Source organism: Monodelphis domestica, chromosome 7, assembly GCF_027887165.1.
Source record: "Monodelphis domestica isolate mMonDom1 chromosome 7, mMonDom1.pri, whole genome shotgun sequence".
NCBI classification, from domain to species: Eukaryota; Metazoa; Chordata; class Mammalia; order Didelphimorphia; family Didelphidae; genus Monodelphis; species Monodelphis domestica.
The window spans coordinates 114932961-114954984 of NC_077233.1; the positions used below are offsets into that span (position 1 = coordinate 114932961).

The 22024-nt window shown below is 35.4% G+C and overlaps 1 protein-coding gene across 18 annotated transcripts in view; it reads right to left on the minus strand.

Moving 5' to 3' along the window:
• The window catches only part of CCDC171 (coiled-coil domain containing 171), a 543314-nt gene that overhangs the window by 225774 nt on the left and 295516 nt on the right, over positions 1–22024 (minus strand). For 16 of the 18 annotated variants that reach the window (XM_056805336.1, XM_056805339.1, XM_056805346.1 and 13 more), the window contains one exon: positions 2537–2722. The exons of the other annotated variants lie outside the window; for them this stretch is intronic. In XM_056805336.1, the coding sequence (XP_056661314.1) occupies positions 2537–2722 (186 nt within the window). The remainder of the gene's footprint in view (positions 1–2536; positions 2723–22024) is intronic. 18 annotated transcript variants of the gene reach the window in all.

The window sequence follows — 22024 nt, forward strand, 5'->3', positions numbered from 1 at the left end:
GCAGTCAAGTCTGCTCTATTCACAAAATAGGTCTGATTCCATCACTTTTATAAGAAAGTATTCAAGAAAACTGCCCCGATATTCTAGAACAAGAGGGAAAAGTGGAGATTGAAAGAATCCACAGATCACCTCCTCTACTTAATCCCTAACTGACAACACCCAGGAATATTATAGGCTAATTCAAAAACTATCAGACCAAAGAAAAGATATTACAAGCTGCCAAGAAGAAATCATTCAGATAACAAGGAACTACAGTGAGGACAATGCAGGATCTGGCTGCATCCACACTGAAGGACTGAAAGGCATGGAATATTATATTCCAGAAAACAAGGGAACTAGGTCTACAACCAAGAATCAACTACCCAGCAAAACTGACTATATTCTTACAGGGGAAAGTATGGTCATTCAACATAATAGAAGAATTCCAAGAATTTGTAAAGAAAAGACCAGACCTGAACAGAAAATTTGATTTCCAAGTACGTAACTCAAGAGAATCATCAAAAGGTAATTTAAAAAGAGGGAAAAAGGAGAAAAACAAAACAAAACAAAACAAAAAAACATTTTTTTAAAGAGACAATAAGTTAAAATGATATGTATTCCTATAAGAAAAGAGGTCATTGGTAACTCTTAACTGTTATTTTCAACTGGGCAGCTAGAAGAATTATATTTAGAGGGAATAATGACAAACTGTATAGGATGAAATGACAAGACATAAATAGGTATATAGATATATGTATGTGTAAATACATATACATGTGTATATATATGTAAATATATATACAACTAGAGCTAAAAAAGAGGTTAATACTAAAAGAAATGGGAAAAGAAACAAAAGGGGTAAATTTATGTCACAAAGAAGCTCATGGAGGGAGGGAAAGAACATCAATACACTGGAAGGGTAAAGAGATTGGAGATAGGAAATACTCAACTCTTATGTGCATTGAAATTGACCCAAAGAGGGAAGAACAATCCAATCCATTGGGGCAGAGAATAGATTTGTGCCTTATAGGGGAGTAGAAGAATAACAAATGGACTGGTGGGGAGGGAGGCAGTACAAGGGAGGGAGAGGGTGGGGGGGCATTTTTAAACGACTACAGGGGAAAATAAAGGAGGGAATAAGAAGGGAGGGGAGTAGAAAGGGAAGTAAAATAAGGGTGGGAACTAGGGGGATGGACTAAAAACAAACATTGGTGTAGAAGGAAATAGTGAAAGAATAAAAGGCAGGACCAGGAGTAGAAATCAAAATGCTGGGAAATACACAGCTAGTAATCGTAACTCTGAAAGTGAATGGAATGAACTCACCCATAAAAGGCAAGCAAATAGCTACAAGAAAAACCACTATCCACATTCAGAGGAAACACTAAAAACACCAAAGAAGAACAACTGCTTGAATATATGGATTGAAGGGATAGGGTTGGGGATATAGACTCTAAATGAAATCCTAGTGCAAACATCAACAACATGGAAATAGGTTCTGATCAAGGACACAAGTAATACCCAATGAAATTGCACATGGGCTGTGGGAAGAGTGGGTGGAGGGGAGGGAGGGAAATAATGTGATTATAGTAACCAAGGAATAATGCTCTAAATTGACTAAATAAACTAATTCAAATGGGAAAAAAATTAAGTTTTCCATTATAGGTTTCATTTTAGTAATTATCTTTATTATTTCCTTCAAATATGTTTGGCACATTTTAATGTTAAGTTTGAGACACTTTTTTTCACTCTCTTCAAACTCTTATTTTACTTGATCATCTGATATTTTTGTAATTCCTGATTAATAAGTTAATTTAGTTGATTCATTATGTTTTTTTAATTGAACTGGTACTTTTTTTCCCTTTGTTAATTTTTTATTTTGTAAGATCGATCCACTTGGGCAATATTTTTAAAGCCATTCATTCTTCTTCTTCTTAATGTATTTATGTTTTGTTTTTCCAGGATTAAGTGAAAAATACCTGAATTCTTATTATCATACTCAACCACAATGAAAAGGGAAGTATAAATCTATTAACTTATAAAACATTTACTAATACTTATTATATTGAGGGCAGGTTTGGGGGCAATTTTTTATGATTCACACACTTACATAGTAGAGGCAGCCAATTCTGCTCTATTCACAAAATAGGTCCGATTCCATTACTTTTAAAATAAATTAATGTCTGAAGCAAAGAGAAATTAGGGTTCTGAACTATAGCAATGGAAATTCATGACAGGTTCAAGAAAAAAGCAAAATGAGTGGAGAGATGGGTTATATAGCCATTATTAGTAGAAAGATCTTTCCTTAGTTATAAACAAATAAAACCAATTCTTGGTATATTTGAAGTGCATATAAATAATCTCAGAAAGAAAATCTGCTAGTTGATATTTATATAGTCTCAGAGCAACAGCACCTCATGACTCTAAAAACCTTATTGAAGCAAAAGAGGAGAAAATGTCACAGTTTGAAATCTATTCCCTATTGAGTAAATATATATCATTTTCACAAAGACTCATACACAGAGGAAATAAAATTTGTATATAAGAGACAGTTTTGTACCTTAACAGCTTCACCAAGTGTTTGGTTTTTGTCAGCTTCCTCATTGGAGTGCAATTCTAGTCTATAATTTAACTCCTGAAGCTGTTGTGCCTGTTCATTCAGAAGCATTTGGGCCTGCTGTTCCCGAAGTAATGCATTATTCAGTTCTTCACAGGCACTTTCAAACCTCTCATGGGTGATCAATTTCTGATAAAAGGGGGAAAAAGTGATTTAGTCATAAAATAACTCTACTGTTTATATATTTGACCTTAAGAATTGCATTTGCTAACATGCAAAAGTGTCAACCAAACATCTGAAAATGTTTATCAGAAGACTGTTTTTAACTTTACAAAATTAACCATACATAACTTATTAACAACACAACACCTTTCCCATAATTGATCATAATTTTTTTAAAAAGCTGTCTTGTTAATTCTACCCAGATGATGAGGATTTAATTTAAATATGGAGATATTAGGAACTATAAGATTTTATTTCCATTTTAACATAGCTATTAAAATATTCCATTTAGTATGGTGGTAGTACATCCATTATTACTGCATTTAAATCCTTCCCTGGATATTATTCCTGGTATCTAAGAAGCCTATACAACTATCAGAATGATCCATTAAATGAGTGGAGCACAAATAAAAGGTCCAAAGGAACATTCCTGCTTTTTTCAAACAAATGTAGACAAAAACTCTTTATTATATACATATGTATGTTTACCTTAGTATGTGTATAAATAAATATTGATAGAGATCATTTAGTAGCAAGGGAAAGCGGCCTAAGAGCTAGAAAGACTTAAGTTCAAGTTATGCTTCAAATATTACTGGCTGCATGACCTTGAACAAATCATTTAACCTCAGAAAGCTCTAAGCAACTCTCTAAGATTGGAAATTGAAATGAAAGTGTCCAATTACTTTGTTATACAGAGTTTCCTTATCTAGTAAATACCTATATCAGTGAAATCATTTCATATTCCAATGTCAAACCCAATGAGTATAAGCATAACTATAAACAAATGATACAAATAGCATCAGGATTTTTGTCTTTATTTTTTGTGGGGGGTGACCAGACATGTGGTTTTATTGGTATGAGTAATGAAAGATGCAAAAACTTCCTTACAAACAAATACCAAAGTGGATAATATTAAACGCATATCTTTTAATAATCACAATACAATAAAATGTATTTATTAATGAGACACTGAATAAATTATTAAAGTTTAATTACAGACTAAATAACATCCCAATTAACTGGATTATCAATGAATATATTATAAAATACTGTTATCAATGAAAGAAGGAAAAAATAGATCAGTTGAAATAACTAGAAAACTAAAAATTTTGGAATATTAAATAAAATATTCAGAAAAACAGAGATTAACAAAACTGAAGGGAAAAATATTTTAAAAGATAAGAGTTTTCTTTTGAAAAACAAATAAAATGGATAAACCATTAGCAAATTTGACTTAAATGAAAAATCAAATGATCAGTATCAAAAATGATGGAGAATTAAGATTTAGGGAGGGACATTAGCCAATTGTGAAGAACTAAGCTTGTCTTTTGGGAAAGTCATTTGAAACTATATGCAACCGTCACCAAACTGTGCACATTCTTTTACCACTATTTGTAAAACTACCATAAAAAAGATCAAAGAAAGAGGGAAAGTATCATTAAGTACAAAGGTTTATTTTTTTTTTTTTGTAGTGAAAGGAATTGGACACATTAACTGAGGAGCAACTTAACAAATTATGGTATTCTGGTGTATTGGAATATTTGTTGTGCAATAAAAATTGATGAAACATGGGAAGATTTGCATGAACAGATAATGAATAAAATGAGCAGAACAAAAAAGAAATCTTATGACAACAGCATTATCAAAACAACTTTGAAAGACTTAAGAATTCTAATGAACAGAAAGACCATTATGCCAGCATCCGGTTGTCAACAACTAGGCATGGTGTTAAGTATATATATATATATATATATATATATATATATATATATATATATATATATATATATATATATATATATATATATATATCCTGCCAGAAAAGAGATAAAAGTACAGAACAGGAAACAAATTTTTTGAACCTGCCCAAAGTGGAAATTAATTTAACTCAACTACTCATATTTGCTGCAAGTGTTTTGTTTTGTACTTTTAAGAGAGAGAGTAGGTAACAAGGTCAAGATTTTTTTCATTAAAAAATAAAATTCCAGAAAAGCCTATGGCCTATGGCTACAAGAGGAGGGGGAAAATTTTAGAGAGCTTGGGGTGTGTAGAAGGGGTCTTGTACCATACAACCAGATCCAGAATGTTATATGTACATTAGCTCTTCTAAGTTTGTTTGTTTGTTTGTTTTAACATAGAATCAAAGGATTAAATTCTTTCTTCCTTACCTAAATAACTCCAAATCTCTAATATCACCAGAGAAAGAATAAATGAATAAGAATTTAAGCACTAAAATGCGTCAAGCATATAATTGCGGGGGATACAATTAGAAAAACTAAGCAGTTCCTCTTCACAAGGAATGTACATTCTAATAGAGGAAACAGTAAAAACAGAACCTTTTAGATACAAACCAAAAGGTTTCATAGTCCTTGAGGGAAAGTAGCAAAGAAGATAGCAATATCTCTTCTTTAATATCATTTCCACTGATGAACTTGTATTACTTTCTGATATTAAACCATTTGACTGTATCAAGGACTTGGGTGGCAAAAACTTTATTTTCAAAGACTTCAGTAGGTATGGCTCTAGCCCCTGCAGAAGCACAGGATTAAAGTTAGAGAAAGTAAGTTGTAATTATTTTTATTGCCAAGTATCTTCAATTCACAGTTCTATGCTATCTCCATCAGGGTCTAATGGGAGATGGTGGTCAGAGTGCTGGTAGTTATTTGGCTACTTAACTACTTGGCTGCTTCATCTAGGCTAGCTTGCCTGCAAGTGGATTGGAGGCTTGGTTGAGGTTTTTTTCCCAATTTTTTAAATTATATACTTAGTAACCACCACCACCACCACTACAAAACATTTAAATGAATGAATACATTAAAAAACTGAATGCAAAAACACAAATTCAACATTGGTTGCAATTTCTTTAAAAATATATAAATTTTACGTGAATGCTCTTATAAACATCTGTTTTTTACTTCCTTTGGGTTTGTTTTACTTGAATACTTTTTTTTTCAAATTTGTGCCTGTTTTATGTTTTTTAATGTCTCATAGTATGTATTCTTTTTATTCTCTTTTCATCTCTTCATATATAGTTCCCTTGTTTTCTTTATAGTTCAAATATCTGTTATTTCTAATAACATAATACAGTCCATTACATTCAAATATCAACCTATTATGCCATTTCTCCTAATCACTACATTTGTTATTTCCAATATTTTTTGTCATGAAAAGCAAAGCTTTCATGAATATTTTCATATGTATATAGCTTTTTACCCTCTCAATAATGTCCTTAGGGTCTAATCCTAGTAATGGGCTCACTAGAAATAATGAGCATGAACAGCTTTATACCTCTTAATGTATATTTCCAACTTGTTTTCTAAGAAACAATTCACAGCTGCTATAGCAATGTAATATAAGGTCTATTTCTCCATTTTCCTATCAGCATTAAATTCAATCAACTTAAAATATATGGTTCTCAGTCATTATACATTACCAGGATCATACTTGATAGATTGATCCTTACCTATCAGATACAATTTGTTGCTAGAACCATACTCTTTCCAAACACAAGTCTTTCCAGCTTGGTCATATCTAGTGGAACTTTTGTTCCAATGGCATAACTCCTCAGGAATGCAGGATTACCTCCACAGTATGATGAGTGTTAAAGTAAGACTTTTGCAAAATATTTATGCTCTCTGAATCATTGTTGCCCCACCAGAAACTATGTTTAGATTATGTGTATGATCAAGTGTAAATCTACTAGTCTCGTGTAAATGTATAGAACCTCTCTATCACACTTAACTTATCTAAAGTTCCATTGATTTCCTTAACTTCTTCCTTATTTTTTGATTAGTTTTATTTAGTTCGGGGAGGGGAAAATTAAAGCCCTTCACTTTTGTTATTTTGCTATCTCTTTCCATCTGTATTTCATTTTTTCTTTAAAAATATAGATGCAACTTCCGGTCAAGATGGCGGCTTAGAGAAAGCTAAAGTTCAGATCTCCGGAAAACCCTTCCTGACCAATCTCAAACTATAAGCTCCTAAGGCGCCGAAATTCAAAACAATCAACAGCACAGACCCTGGGAATCCTCCTCCTGGACCTGGACCTGGATCAAAAGGTACGGCCCCCCTCAAAAGCCAGAACCCGAGATCACTCGGACCTAAGGGGTTGGAGCGCAGAGTCCAAGGCTCCGGGAAGCCGCAGCCCCTCCCCCCTCAGAGAGCAGGGTCATCTGAAACAATAGCAAACCTCAGGGTGGGCAAGACAGCCTCACCAGCTGGATCCTGCTATCCAAGTCTCAGTGAAAGTCACTGCCCTCAGAGCTCCGGGAAGCCGTGGCCCCTTCCCCCGCAGAGAGCAGGGTCCTCTGAAACAACAGCAACCCTCAGGGCCCACAAAAAAAAAATGGCCAGCTATTCTGAAGGCAACTTCCGGAAAGCAACCCGATCCAGTGGAGGGGGCACCCAAACAGCAGGGAAACAGAGAGAGCCGGGGGCGAGTGTAACCCCCTGGCCAGATCCTTCCATTCCAGTTCCAGTGAAAGTCATTGCCTTAAGGCATACTCAGTTTAACCCAGGGAAAACTCATAGAACCAACAATCTGCCCAGGACTAAAGCCTCTGAACACCAGACAGAGATAAGAAAAGCTAATCCTCCCCATTCAGAGATGGCAAACTCCACAGAAGCACAGAAGCCCCAAAATCCCAAGAAAAATAAGAAGAAAGGGGCGACTTTGGACACATTCTATGGAGCCAAAATACAAAATACAGAGGAGATAGAAGACGATACACAAGAAAATGCTCCGAAACCTTCCAAAGGAAATGGAAACTCTCCACAAACCCATGAAGAATTTGAATCAGAAATGACCAAAAAGATGGAAGCCTTCTGGGAGGAAAAGTAGGAAATAATGCAAAAGAAATTCACGCATCTACAAAACCGGTGTGACCAAACTGAAAAGGAAAACCAGGCTTTAAAGGCCAGAATCAGGCAACTGGAAGACAACGATCGTGTAAAAGAGCAAGAATTAATAAAGCAAAGCCAAAATACCAAGAAATTAGAAGAGAACATAAAATATCTCACCGACAAGGTGACAGATCTGGAAAACAGAGGGAGAAGAGATAATTTAAGAATAATTGGACTTCCAGAAAAGCCAGAAATAAACACCAAACTCGACATTGTGATACAAGATATAATCAAAGAAAATTGCCCAGAGATTCTAGAACAAGGGGGTAATACAGCCACTGACAGAGCTCACAGAACACCTTCTACACTAAACCCCCAAAAGACAACTCCCAGGAATGTAATTGCCAAATTCCAAAGCTATCAAACAAAAGAAAAACTCCTACAGGAAGCCAGAAAAAGACAATTTAGATATAAAGGAATGCCAATCAGGGTCACACAAGACCTTGCAAGTTCTACTCTGAATGATCTTAAGGCATGGAACATGATCTTCAGAAAGGCAAGAGAGCTGGGTCTTCAACCAAGAATCAGCTACCCAGCAAAACTGACTATATACTTCCAAGGGAAAGTATGGGCATTCAACAAAATAGAAGATTTCCAACTTTTTGCAAAGAAAAGACCAGAGCTCTGTGGAAAGTTTGATACCGAAAAACAAAGAGCAAGGAATACTTGAAAAGGTAAATATTAAGGAAAGGGGGAAAATGTTATCTTCTTCTTTTACTCAAACTCTCTTCTATAAGGACTACATTTATATCAATCTATGTATACTAACATGTGGGGAAAATGTAATGTATAAATAGGGGGTAAAGAAAGACCAAATAGAATAATCTTTCTCACACAAAGATTCACATGGGAAGGGGAGGGGAAGAAAACTCCTATAAGAAGGAGAGGAAGAGAGGGGTTTTTTACTTAAACCTTAATCTCAGGGAAATCAACTCTGAGAGGGAAAAACATCTAGATCCATTGGGATCTTGAAGTCTATCTTACCCAACAAGGGTAGGGAGAAGGGAAAACCAAGGGGGGGAGGGGGAGAGGGAAAACAAAAAGGGAGGGAAAGAGAGGGGGGAGGGGGAGGGAACAAAAAGGGAGGGACTAAAAAGGGAAACATCAAGGGAGGGGACAAGGGGACTGATTCAAAGTAAATCACTGGACTAAAAGGTAGAGCCGAAGAAGAAAAGGTTAGAATTAGGGAAGGCTATCAAAATGCCAGGGAGTCCACAAATGACAATCATAACTTTGAACGTGAATGGGATGAACTCACCCATAAAACGTAGACTAATAGCAGAATGGATTAGAATCCAAAACCCTACCATATGTTGTCTTCAAGAAACACACATGAGGCGGGTTGACACCCACAAGGTCAGAATTAAAGGATGGAGTAAGACCTTCTGGGCCTCAACTGACAGAAAGAAGACAGGAGTGGCAATCATGATATCTGATAAAGCCAAAGCAAAAATAGACCTGATCAAAAGGGTTAGGGAAGGTAATTATATTTTGTTAAAAGGGACTTTAGACAATGAGGAAATATCACTAATCAACATGTATGCACCAAATAATATAGCACCCAAATTTCTAATGGAGAAACTAGGAGAATTGAAGGAAGAAATAGACAGTAAAACCATATTAGTGGGAGACTTAAACCAACCATTATCAAATTTAGATAAATCAAATCAAAAAATAAATAAGAAAGAGGTAAAAGAAGTTAATGAAATCTTAGAAAAATTAGAATTAATAGACATATGGAGAAAAATAAATAGGGATAAAAAGGAATACACCTTCTTCTCAGCACTACATGGCACATTCACAAAAATTGACCATACATTAGGTCACAGAAACATAGCACACAAATGCAGAAAAGCAGAAATAATGAATGCAGCCTTCTCAGATCACAAGGCAATAAAAATAATGATTAGTAATGGTACATGGAAAACCAAATCTAAAACCAATTGGAAATTAAACAATATGATACTCCAAAATCGTTTAGTTAAAGAAGAAATCATAGAAACAATTAATAATCTCATCGAGGAAAATGACAATGGCGAGACATCCTTTCAAACCTTTTGGGATGCAGCCAAAGCGGTAATCAGAGGTAAATTCATATCCCTGAGTGCATATATTAACAAACTAGGGAGAGCAGAGATCAATCAATTGGAAATGCAAATGAAAAAACTCAAAAGCGATCAAATTAAAACCCCCCAGCAGAAAACCAAACTAGAAATCCTAAAAATTAAGGGAGAAATTAATAAAATTGAAAGTGATAGAACTATTGATTTAATAAATAAGACAAGAAGCTGGTACTTTGAAAAAACAAACAAAATAGACAAAGTACTGGTCAATCTAATTTAAAAAAGGAAGGAAGAAAAGCAAATTAACAGCATTAAAGATGAAAAGGGGGACCGCACCTCTGATGAAGAGGAAATTTAGGCAATCATTAGAAATTACTTTGTCCAATTATATGGCAATAAATACACCAATTTAGGGGATATGGATGAATATATACAAAAATACAAACTGCCTAGACTAACAGAAGAGGAAATAGAATTCTTAAATAATCCCATATCAGAAAATGAAATCCAACAAGCCATCAAAGAACTTCCTAAGAAAAAATCCCCAGGGCCTGATGGATTCACCAGTGAATTCTATCAAACATTCAGAGAACAGTTAATCCCAATACTATACAAACTATTTGACATAATAAGCAAAGAGGGAGTTCTACCAAACTCCTTTTACGACACAAACATGGTACTGATTCCAAAACCAGGCAGGTCAAAAACAGAGAAAGAAAACTATAGACCAATCTCCCTAATGAATATAGATGCAAAAATCTTAAATAGGATACTAGCAAAAAGACTCCAGCAAGTGATCAGAAGGATCATTCACCATAATCAAGTAGGATTTATACCAGGGATGCAGGGCTGGTTCAACATTAGGAAAACCATCCACATAATTGATCACATCAACAAGCAAACCAGCAAGAACCACATGATTATCTCAATAGAGGCAGAAAAAGCAGCTGATAAAATACAACACCCATTCCTATTAAAAACACTAGAAAGCATAGGAATAGAAGGGTCATTCCTAAAAATAATAAACAGTATATATCTAAAACCATCAGCTAATATCATCTGCAATGGGGATAAACTAGAAGCCTTCCCAATAAGATCAGGAGTGAAACAAAGATGCCCATTATCACCTCTACTATTTGACATTGTACTAGAAACACTAGCAGTAGCAATTAGAGAAGAAAAAGAAATTGAAGGCATCAAAATAGGCAAGGAGGAGACCAAGTTATCACTCTTTGCAGATGACATGATGGTAAAGAATCCTAGAGATTCAACCAAAAAGCTAATTGAAATAATCAACAACTTTAGCAAAGTTGCAGGATACAAAATAATCCCACATAAATCATCAGCTTTTCTATATATCTCCAACACAGCTCAGCAGCAAGAACTAGAAAGAGAAATCCCATTCAAAATCACCTTAGACAAAATAAAATACCTAGGAATCTACCTCCCGAGACAAACACAGCAACTATATGAACACAACTACAAGACACTCTCCACACAACTAAAACTAGACTTGAGTAATTGGAAAAACATTAACTGCTCATGGATAGGACGAGCCAATATAATAAAAATGACCATCCTACCCAAACTTATTTATCTATTTAGTGCCATACCCATTTAACTACCAAAATACTTCTTCACTGATTTAGAAAAAACCATAACAAAGTTCATTTGGAAGAACAAAAGATCAAGGATATCCAGGGAAATAATGAAAAAAAAAAACACATATGATGGGGGCCTTGCAGTCCCTGACCTTAAACTATATTACAAAGCAGCAGTCATCAAAATAATTTGGTACTGGCTAAGAAACAGAAAGGAAGATCAGTGGAATAGACTGGGGGAAAGCGACCTCAGCAAGACAGTATACGATAAACCCAAAGATCCCAGCTTTGGGGACAAAAATCCACTATTCGATAAAAACTGTTGGAAAAATTGGAAGACAATGTGGGAGAGACTAGGAATAGATCAACACCTCGCACTCTACACCAAGATAAATTCAAAATGGGTGAGTGACTTAAACATAAAGAAGGAAACCATAAGTAAATTGGGTAAACACAGAATAGTATACATGTCAGACTTTTGGGAGGGGAAAGACTTTAAAAACCAAGCAAGACATAGAAAGAATCACAAAATGTAAAATAAATCATTTTGACTACATCAAACTAAAAAGCTTTTGTACAAACAAAACCAATGTAACTAAAATCAGAAGGGAAACAACAAATTGGGAAAAAATCTTCATAGAAACCTCTGACAAAGGTTTAATTACTCAAATTTATAAAAAGCTAAATCAACTGTACAAAAAATCAAGCCATTCTCCAATTGATAAATGGGCAAGGGACATGGATAGGTAGTTCTCAGATAAAGAAATCAAAACTATTAATAAGCACATGAAGAAGTGTTCTAAATCTCTTATAATCAGAGAGATGCAAATCAAAACAACTCTGAGGTATCACCTCACACCTAGCAGATTGGCTAATATAACAGCAAAGGAAAGTAATGAATGCTGGAGGGGATGTGGCAAAGTAGGGACATTAATTCATTGCTGGTGGGGTTGTGAACTGATCCAACCATTCTGGAGGGCAATTTGGAACTATGTCCGAAGGGTGATAAAAGAATGTCTACCCTTTGATCCAGCCATAGCACTGCTGGGACTGTACCCCAAAGATATAATGGACAAAAAGACTTGTACAAAAATATTCATAGCTGCGCTCTTTGTGGTGGCCAAAAACTGGAAAACGAGGGGATGCCCATCAATTGGGGAATGGCTGAGCAAATTGTGGTATATGTTGGTGATGGAATACTATTGTGCTAAAAGGAATAATAAAGTGGAGGAATTCCATGGAGACTGGAACAACCTCCAGGAAGTGATGCCGAGCGAGAGGAGCAGAACCAGGAGAACATTGTACACAGAGACTAATACACTGTGGTATAATTGAACGTAATGGACTTCTCCATTAGTGGCGGTGTAATGTCCCTGAACAATTTGCAGGGATCCAGGAGAAAAAAACACTATTCATTAGCAAAGGATAAACTATGGGAGTAGAAACACCGAGGAAAAGCAATTGCCTGAATACAGCGGTTGAGGGGACATGACAGAGGAGACTCTAAATGAACACTCTAATGCAAATATTATCAACATAGCAATGGGTTCAAATCAAGAAAACATGTAATGCCCAGTGGATTTATGAGTTGGCTATGGGGGTGGGGGGAGGAAAAGAAAATGATCTATGTCTTTAATGAATAATGCTTGGAAATGATCAAATAAAAAAATAAAAATAAAATAAAATAAAAATTTAGATGCTATAACTCTTGGTGCATACAGTTCCATATTGACACTGCTAACTTATCCATATTATTCCCCAACATAACATAATTACACTGTCCATTCCTTCCAATTATAGTGATTTTAGCTGCAGCTCTGTACGAATCATGATTCCTACCCCTGCCTTTTCTGGATCAGCTGAGGCACTATATATTCCTCCAGTCCCTCACCTTCACTCTATGTGTGTCATTTTTTAATTGTTTTTCTTGTAGACAACACACTATCTGGTCCTCATTTTTTATTTTTTCTGCTAAAATTTTCTTCCCATGGTTTTATTCATACCATTTATACTCATCGTCCTGGTTATTAAGTGTGCATTTTTATCTACTCCAATCCTCCTCACTGTTTGCTGCTCTTCCTTTCTCTGTTATATCTCTCCTCGGATGTCCAATTTCCTTTGGCCAGTACATCTCCAATTTACATCATTTCCCAAAAATCCTCCTTTATCCGCTACACTTGCCCTGCTAGTTACAAATTGGCCCACCTTTTCAAAGGTCCCTCCCCTGCCCTGTCTCATCCCCTTTATCTTTTCTTACTCTATACACTTTTCCAAAAATTCCTTCCTTATCCCTACACACAACTGTACCCTCCTACTTCTTGATATGAGTTCAATTCTAAAAATCTCTCCTTTATCTTGTCCTGAGCCCCATATTTCTCCCCTCAACTGATTTCCCCTAATTCTTGGCATGTACTCCTCTTTGGTATCTCTCCCTTCCCTCCCTTTACTTATCCCCATTCCTTCTTTTCTCTAAACACACCCTTTCTTCTCTTATTCCCATAGTCCCTCAAGAGGACTCCAGTCCCTCCCTTATCCTATCCTGTTTTTCTGTGCATTAAGAAGATTTCCATGCTTCTGATTTATATGTTGTTCTCTATACCAGGTTTGATGGAGACTAGGCTTCTAGTACTAACAGCCCTTTACCCCCACCTCCTCTCTGTGGCATTTCCTCCATTCATTCCTCCTCCATATGAGATAGCCATTCCACCCCAACATCTCTTGATCCATTCTTCTCTCATATCAGCTCATCCCACTACATTCACCTTAATTTCAAGTCTTACATGCATACATACCCCCTTCAAAATACCCTGGGAATGATGACATTCCCAGGTGCCATAGATGGCATTCTCCCATACAGAAATTAAATTATTTGATCTTTGGGGTTGCTTGTGATTATTCTTTCCTTACCTTTGTAAGTTTCTTACAGACCAGATTTTCTACTGAATTCTGGGTTTTTCTCCAGGAATATTTGAAACTCTTTTTAGTTCATTAAATATCCTTTTTTATTTTTTTAACCTTTTATAATTATGCCTATCTCTGATGGATATGTCATCATTGGTTGTAAGCTCAGTTCTTTGCTCTATGGAATTCTGTGTTTCTGTGCTATTTTAATGCTGCAACTGCTAGGTCTTATGTTATTCTGATGGTAGCTCCACAGTATTTAAATTTTTTCTTATTGTTAATAATATTTTCTCCTTAACCTGGGAGCTACAGAACTTAGCAATGATGTTCCTGTACATGTTCCTCTTTATATTCCTTTTAGGAGTGATTGATGTATTCCTTCTATTTCTATTTTACCCTTTGTTTTTAGAATTTGGGGGCAGGTTTCCTTGATGATTTCTTGAAGAATGGGATCTAAACTCCTTTTTTGATCATAACTTTCCAGGAGCACAACAATTCTTATATATATATATATATATATATCCTCTTCTTGATCTATTTTCCTGGTTAGTTTTTTTTGGGGGGGGGGGATAAAATGTTCCATATTCTCTTCTATAATTTCATTCTTTGGATTTTGCATTATGAGGTAAACATTAGCTTCTCTTTGGCTGATATTAGGGTTTTTTTCATTTTTATTGTCATGCAAAACACACTTCCATATTGATCATATTGCAAGAGCACACTTATATAAAACCAAAACCCTAAAATAAAACCAAGGCGTGAAAGACAACTAAAAGAGTTCTTTCTCTGGAGATGGATAACATTTCCCATCATAAGTCTTTCAGGATTGTCCCAGATAATTGCACTGCTGAGAGTAGCCAAATTACCAAAGACAATCATCATCCAATATTGCTGTTATTATGTACAATGTTTTCTCAATTCTGCTTACTTTTCTCTGCATCAATTCCCACAGAACGTTCCAGCTTTTTCTGAAATTGTCTTGCTTATCATTTCTTTATTATAGCACAATAGTATTCCATTAACAATATGTACCAAAATGTGTTCAGCAATACCCCAATTGATGCATCTCCTCAATTTCTGAAATTTTGCCAACACAAAAAGAGCAGCAATAAATATAAGTATATAAGTATAAGTAGGTCTTTCCCCCTTTTTTATTGTCTCTTTGGGATACAAACCCATTATTGAATCAATAGGTATGCACAGTTTTATAGCCTTTTGAGTCTCAATAAAACTATTGAGAAATCGTTCCAAATTGCCCTCCAGAATGGTTGGATCAATTCACAACTCCAACAACAATGCATTAGTGTCACAATTTTGCCACATCCCCTCCAATATTTGCCGCTTTCCTTTACTGCCATTTTAGCCAATCTGATAATTGTGAGGTGGTACCTCAGTGATGTTTTATGCCTTTCTCTAATCAAGAGTGATTTAGAACATTTTTTCATATAATTACTGATGACTGACTTCATCTGAAAATTGCTCGTTCATATCCTTTGACCTTTGTCAATTGGGGAATGGCTTGTATTCTTATAAATTTTACTTAGTTCTTTATAAATTTGAGAAATTAGACCTTTATCAGGGACATTTGTTATAAAAATTTTCCCCAGTTTGTCATTTCCCTTCTAATCTTAGATTAGTTTTGTTTGTATAAAAACCTTTAAATTTAATATAATGAAAAGTATTCATTTTACATCTCATAATATTCTTTATCTCTTGTTTGGTTATAAATTCTTCCCTTCTCCATAGATTATTCTGTGTTCTCCTAATTTAGTTATGGTATCACTCTTTATATCTAAATCATACATCCATTTTGGTCTTATCGTGTTATAGGGTATGAGATACTGATCTACACCTAGCTTCCGCCAAACTGTTTTCCCATTTTCCAAGCAGTTTTTCTTAAAGAGTGAGTTCTTATTCCAAAAGCTGAGATGTTTGAGTTCATCAAATACTGGGTTGCTGTAGTTGGTTTACCCTTGTATATTGTGTATACGATCTGCTCCACTGATTTACCATTTTATTGCTTAGCCAGTTTGTTTTGATGATTGTTACTTTATAGTACAGTTTCAGATCTGGTACTGTTAGGCTTCCTTCCTTCACATTTATTTCATTAGTTTCCTTCATGTTCTTGACTTTTGTCCTTCCAGATGAATTTTGTTATTATGTTTTCTAGTTCTATAAAATAATTATTTGACAGTCTGATTTGGTATGGCACTGAATAAAGAAATTAATTTAAGTAGAATTGTTATTTTTATTATATTAGCTCAGCCTACTCATTAACAATATTTTTCCAATTGCTTTGGTATGACTAAACTGGTGTGAAAAGTGTCTTGTAATTGTGTTCATATAATTCTTGTGTATGTCCCAGGTGTTTTATACTATTTAGAGTGATTTTAAGTGGAATTTCTCTAACACTTGCTGCTGGACATTGTTCACAATATATAGAAATACTGGTGATTTATGTTGATTTCTTTTGTATCCTGCAACTTTACTAAAATTATTTTGACTAGTTTTTCAGTTGATTCTCTAGGATTCTCTAAGTATATCATCATATCATTTGTGAAGAGTAAAATTTTAGTTTCCTCAATACCTACTTCAATTCCTTCAATTTCTTTTTCTTTCCTTATTGCTAAAAGCTAGCATTTTTAATACAATATTAATAGTTGTGATAATGTGAATCTTTGCTTCACTCCTGATCTTACTGGGAAGTCTTCTAACTTATTCCCATTACAGATGATATTTGCTAAAAGTTTTAAGTAGATACTACTTATCATTTTTTCCTTTTACTTATTCCTGAGCTTTCTAATGATTTTAATAAAAATGGGTGCTGCATTTTGTCAAAGGCATTTTCTGCATCTATTGAGATAATCATGTCATTACTGTTAGTTTGGTTATTGATATGGTCAATAATGCTGATAATTTTCCTAATAGTAAATTAGCCCTGCATTCTTGCTATAAATCCCACCTGGTCATAGTGAATGGTCCTTGTGATATATTGCTCTATTTTCGTTCCTAGTATCTTATTTAAAATTTTTGCATCTATATTCATTAATGAAATTGGTCTATAATTTTATTTCTGTTTTTGTTCTTCCTGACATAGGTAACAGTACCATATCAGTTTTGTTAAAATAATTTGATAGGACTCCATCTTGTTATTTTTTCCCAAATAGTTCATATAGTATTGGGATTGGTTGGGCTTTAAATATATGATGGAATTCACTTGTAAATCCATCTGGCCCAGGAAATTTTTTCTTAGGGAGTTCATTGATAGTTCACTCAATTTCCTGCAAGTTATCATTTGAGGATTTTTTCTGGAGGTGATCTGTGGGTTCTTTCCATTTCTATTTTATCATCTTGTTCAAGCATATCTGGGCAATTTTCTTTGATAATTTCTTTTTATTATAATATCCAGGATTTGTTTTTTGTTTTTGTTTTTGTTTTTTAATCATGGCTTTCAGGTAGTTCAATAATTCTTAAATTGTCTCTCCATCTATTTTCCAGGTTAGTTTTTTTTTTCAATGAGATACTTCATGTTTTCTTCTGTTTTTTCATTCTTTTGATTTTGTTTTATTGTTTCTTGATGTCTGGTGAAGTCATTAGCTTCTAGTTGCCCAATTCTAATTTTTAAGAAATGATTTTCTTCCATCAGTTTTTGAACCTCCTTTTTTATTGAACCATTTTCCCTTGCATTCCTTTCCTTTCTCTTCCTCACTTTTCCTCTGCCTCTCTAAATCAACTTTTGAAATCCTTTTTGAGCTCTTCCACAATCTGAATCCAATGCATATTTTTCTTTTGGACTTTGCATGTGTTTGCTTTGTTTTCATTGTCCCTTTCTGTATCTGTGCCTTGTTCTTTGTGTCCATAAAAATTCTCTATAGTTAGGTGTTATTTTTTATATCTGCTGATTTTCCCAGCCTTTTTAAAGGTAAGCTCTAGTTTAGGGCACCCTCTTGAATGTCAGTTCTTCCTTGATACCACCTTTAGCCTTATTCCTGGGTTTCTGAAAGTTTCAGCTCTTCTGAGATGGTATGATAGCCTATGGACTGGGAGAACTAAGAGCCACCTCCCATTACTGATTCAATTACCCAACACTGCAGACTGCTCAAATTCTAACATCAAACTTGAGTTTAGGCCTTTGGTCTCACTTTTGGCTTGATCAGGTCAGAGACATAGCAGATTGCCTTGCCTTGGGGATCTGACTTGACTTTTTGGCAAGATGATCGGTGGGCCCAGCTTTCACTGCCCCACACTGGGATCCATGCCCTCACCAAAGCTTGGGCTTGAACTCCTGGATTCCCTCTGAGCCCACACAGATCAGGCTGTGCAGCACAGATTGTCCTGGGCTGGGATTCTGGACCTCACAACAGATTTGCTTGGAACTTTAAGGGGTGTACATTTTTTGAACTACTTTTGACCCAGGCAAGGTCTCAGGATCTAGATGTTGCTTTGGGTTCAAGTTCAGAACCTGGTACAGTAGATTGGAAGTAGAGGGGAGGATTTGCTCTGGGCTTGGTCCTTACTCCTTGCTTTAGCCTCCTGCTGGCTATGCTCCCCTCTCATCTAGTGTTCTAGATGTTCTTTGCCTACCTTTCAGGTTGTTCTCTTCTTGTAAGTTGCTTCACTCTGTCTCCTTTTTGGTTCTTTCACTCCTATATTCATTTTGAAGTGTTCTTTTAAGACTGGTTGGAGAGGGTTTTCATGGTGGTTTCAAACTTTCTTGTTTCTATTCCTTCATAATAGCTCCAGAATTGGAACTTGACTCTAGTTCTTTCTTTGCTGTTTTTGAAGTAGATGTTTTTACTTCACTGTCCTCTGAGTTTAAGCAAGGTATTATTCTCTGTCTCCATCATAGTTATCTATTGATAACTATAACTATTGTTGGGTTCTTTCTACTTTACTTGTTCATTTTTTATTTATTTATTTTTAATTTTAGCAGTGAAGCCAATAGACTTACTTTTTTAGCTTTTTGCTAGAATCCCAGGGTTCCTAGTGTGTTAGGATATGTTATCTCAGTTTTCAGGGTTTCTTTGTGTGTTTTTGCATGGGTCTTATTTAGGTATTAAATTTTTTATAGGCAGAGGCTTGATGTAATCCTGGTCTACTGTATAAACTGCAATCTATGATTGACCTCAGGTGCTCCAACCAGAGGCTGCAGGCATTTCTGCCACTGCAACTACAAGCAGACAGTTCAACTCCTACTATGGCTAGGACTCTCCTCCCCCTTGGAATGATCATAGCTGACAGGGCCTCAGTCCCTCTATATCCACACTTGCCAATGTATGCTACTTTCTCATTCTTTCTCTCCTGTTGTTGCAGCCCAGGATAGGACAAGTATTTAGGCCACATTTCTAGGGCCTCCAAAGTCCCTTGTTTTTTAGCAGTGAAGTTCGAGTTCCTCCTAAGGGTGTGATACTCATAGACTCTATCATATCAACTACTTCAAACCATAGCTGTGCCTACAGGATCTCCAGAGCTGAGGCCACAGCAGACACAGCTGTACACAGCGCCCTCCCCCTATCAATTCCAGTGGAATCCTCAGGGATGCAAGATCTGGGCTCAACAAACAAGGTGCAGTTGCCAATCCTGACTCCAGGGTCTACCTTGTTGATTTCACTCTGTTTGCTCTGTTCCTATCCCCTGGATCTATGGTGAAGGGACTAAGGCCAGGGAAGTCAGAAACTTTCCTTCCTAGTTATTTATGGCTGTTCAGTTTTATTCCCTACTCCTATGTTTTTGTCCTTTTTAGCAACTGGGGAGTTATTTTTGATTGTTTGTGGTGGGCATTCAGAGTTCAAGGGAGCTTCACACCCTACTCTGCCATCTTCTAGTGGTTTGGTTGTTAATTGGTTGGCAGTTGGTTTTGGTTATTGGTAACTGGTAGGGACTGGGAAGTCAATGCATATAATAACATTTGGTTTCATGGTGGAAGGGAAAACTCAAAGGTCTGAAGAGCACAATATCAGGAAAAATGGCAATGCCTACTGGTCATCAATATTACTGGGAGGATTTCAGTTGGTTCCTTGCAAATTCATGCAGTTCAAGTGGCCACATAAGCCTCAAGACTACAGGAGAAAGTTCAGAATCAATGGAAAAAGTGGAGCAGACCTAGGTGTCAAGGGTAGAATAGATGCTAAGAGTTACCTTCTGCCATGAACATCGCAGGACTTATGAGGCAGAGAGAAGCCCAAATCCTCATGTTGCTTAGTCTTGCTTCTTTCAACGTTTAGGAAGATTGGGGCATCCTACTTAGCCTTCTAGGAAAGAGAGGGTAGCGATGCCAAGAGGTCAAAATTATAAAGACAACCAGGACCAAGTAACCTTAAGGGAGCACTGGGAAGAGGAACTTGGTTGCAGTATAATATATCTCATTGTAAAGGGATGAGTCAAAGTCAAGAGAGATTGATTCTCCTAATTTCAAGATGAGAGTAGGCAGCAGTGATGTCTTCCCAAAAGCTATCTAACTACAATGACCTTACTGTGTCCCTATGGATGAAGACAGGGAATTAACAAGTTCAAATCCTGAGCAATGATTTTATTTGTTCCTAGTTGCTTTGTCTATGATTCAAGAAATCAGTCATCATAACAATGAAATAAATAACTTCACTTAGTATAACTTTGTTATTTAAATAGCTTGGCTTGCCAAAGGAATAATTAAGAAAAAGAAAATAAGCTTTCCATTCAATTGTGCTTCCTATTTTTAAAAATTTTTACCCTAAAGAATTTAATCATAAAAATCAATTAGTATTATTAATCATCCCTTTGTTCTCTCTTGAATTCCAATGCAACCCTCAATACCAAATAATGACAATACACAAGAAACCTTCTACAAACCTCCCAAACCAGAAATGAACTTCCCTATTTCACATATCACATAGAATTTTGCTTTTATAATTCATTCATATTTTAGAAGATAAAATGTTAGAGAAATTAAGACTGTATATACAGGATTATTTTTCCAAATTTATAAATTTAGAGCAGGAAAAGATTATTATTACTATAAATTCTGAAATTCTGCAAATCACTTCAGGAACCTATCAGCAAGTAGAGAGAATAATCTCAAACTGGAATAGATAAATATTACTTAAAATTTATTATTTTCCAGAATGTAAACTATACTTAAGTGGTATCAGAAATATATCCTGACCTTTTTACCCAGAAATTAAGCGGTCTCCTAAAGCATCATGTGACTAGAAATGAACACAGTATGGAATTTGCTAGATTTCACTATCTATTTCTGAAAAAGCATAAGTTAATCAAGGCATATATCATGAGAGGATACTGAGATGTCACGGTGACTCAAATATGACTACCTAAAGAGGGATAAATGTGACAGGGGTTTCCATTCAAAGTCTAAATATAAAAAATAAAAATAGTAGAAATGAGATCTCAAAAAACAAAATTCAAAAAGTGATGGCTGAAAGTGCCTATGAAATATCAAGCATAAAGGACACACATACAAAATTAATAGATCAAGTGTCACAACCTACCTAAGGGAAACTATTCCATACTTCCCTCCTGAGTATCTCTCTCCCTCAAAAGAAAGACTAAGAATTTGGAATAAGTGCCTCAAAACATTATTTTATTTATATATATATATATATGTATATATATGTACATATATAATCATACAATAGATAGATAGATAGACAGACAGCTAGATATACAAATCTGTGTGTGTGGTGTTTGTGTATGTATGCATGTGTAATGGAGGGGGGAAATGCTGGAAACACCCTATATGGTCAAAGATTGAAAAACAGCTAAATGAACTATGATGCATTAATATAATAGAATATTCTGATGCTATA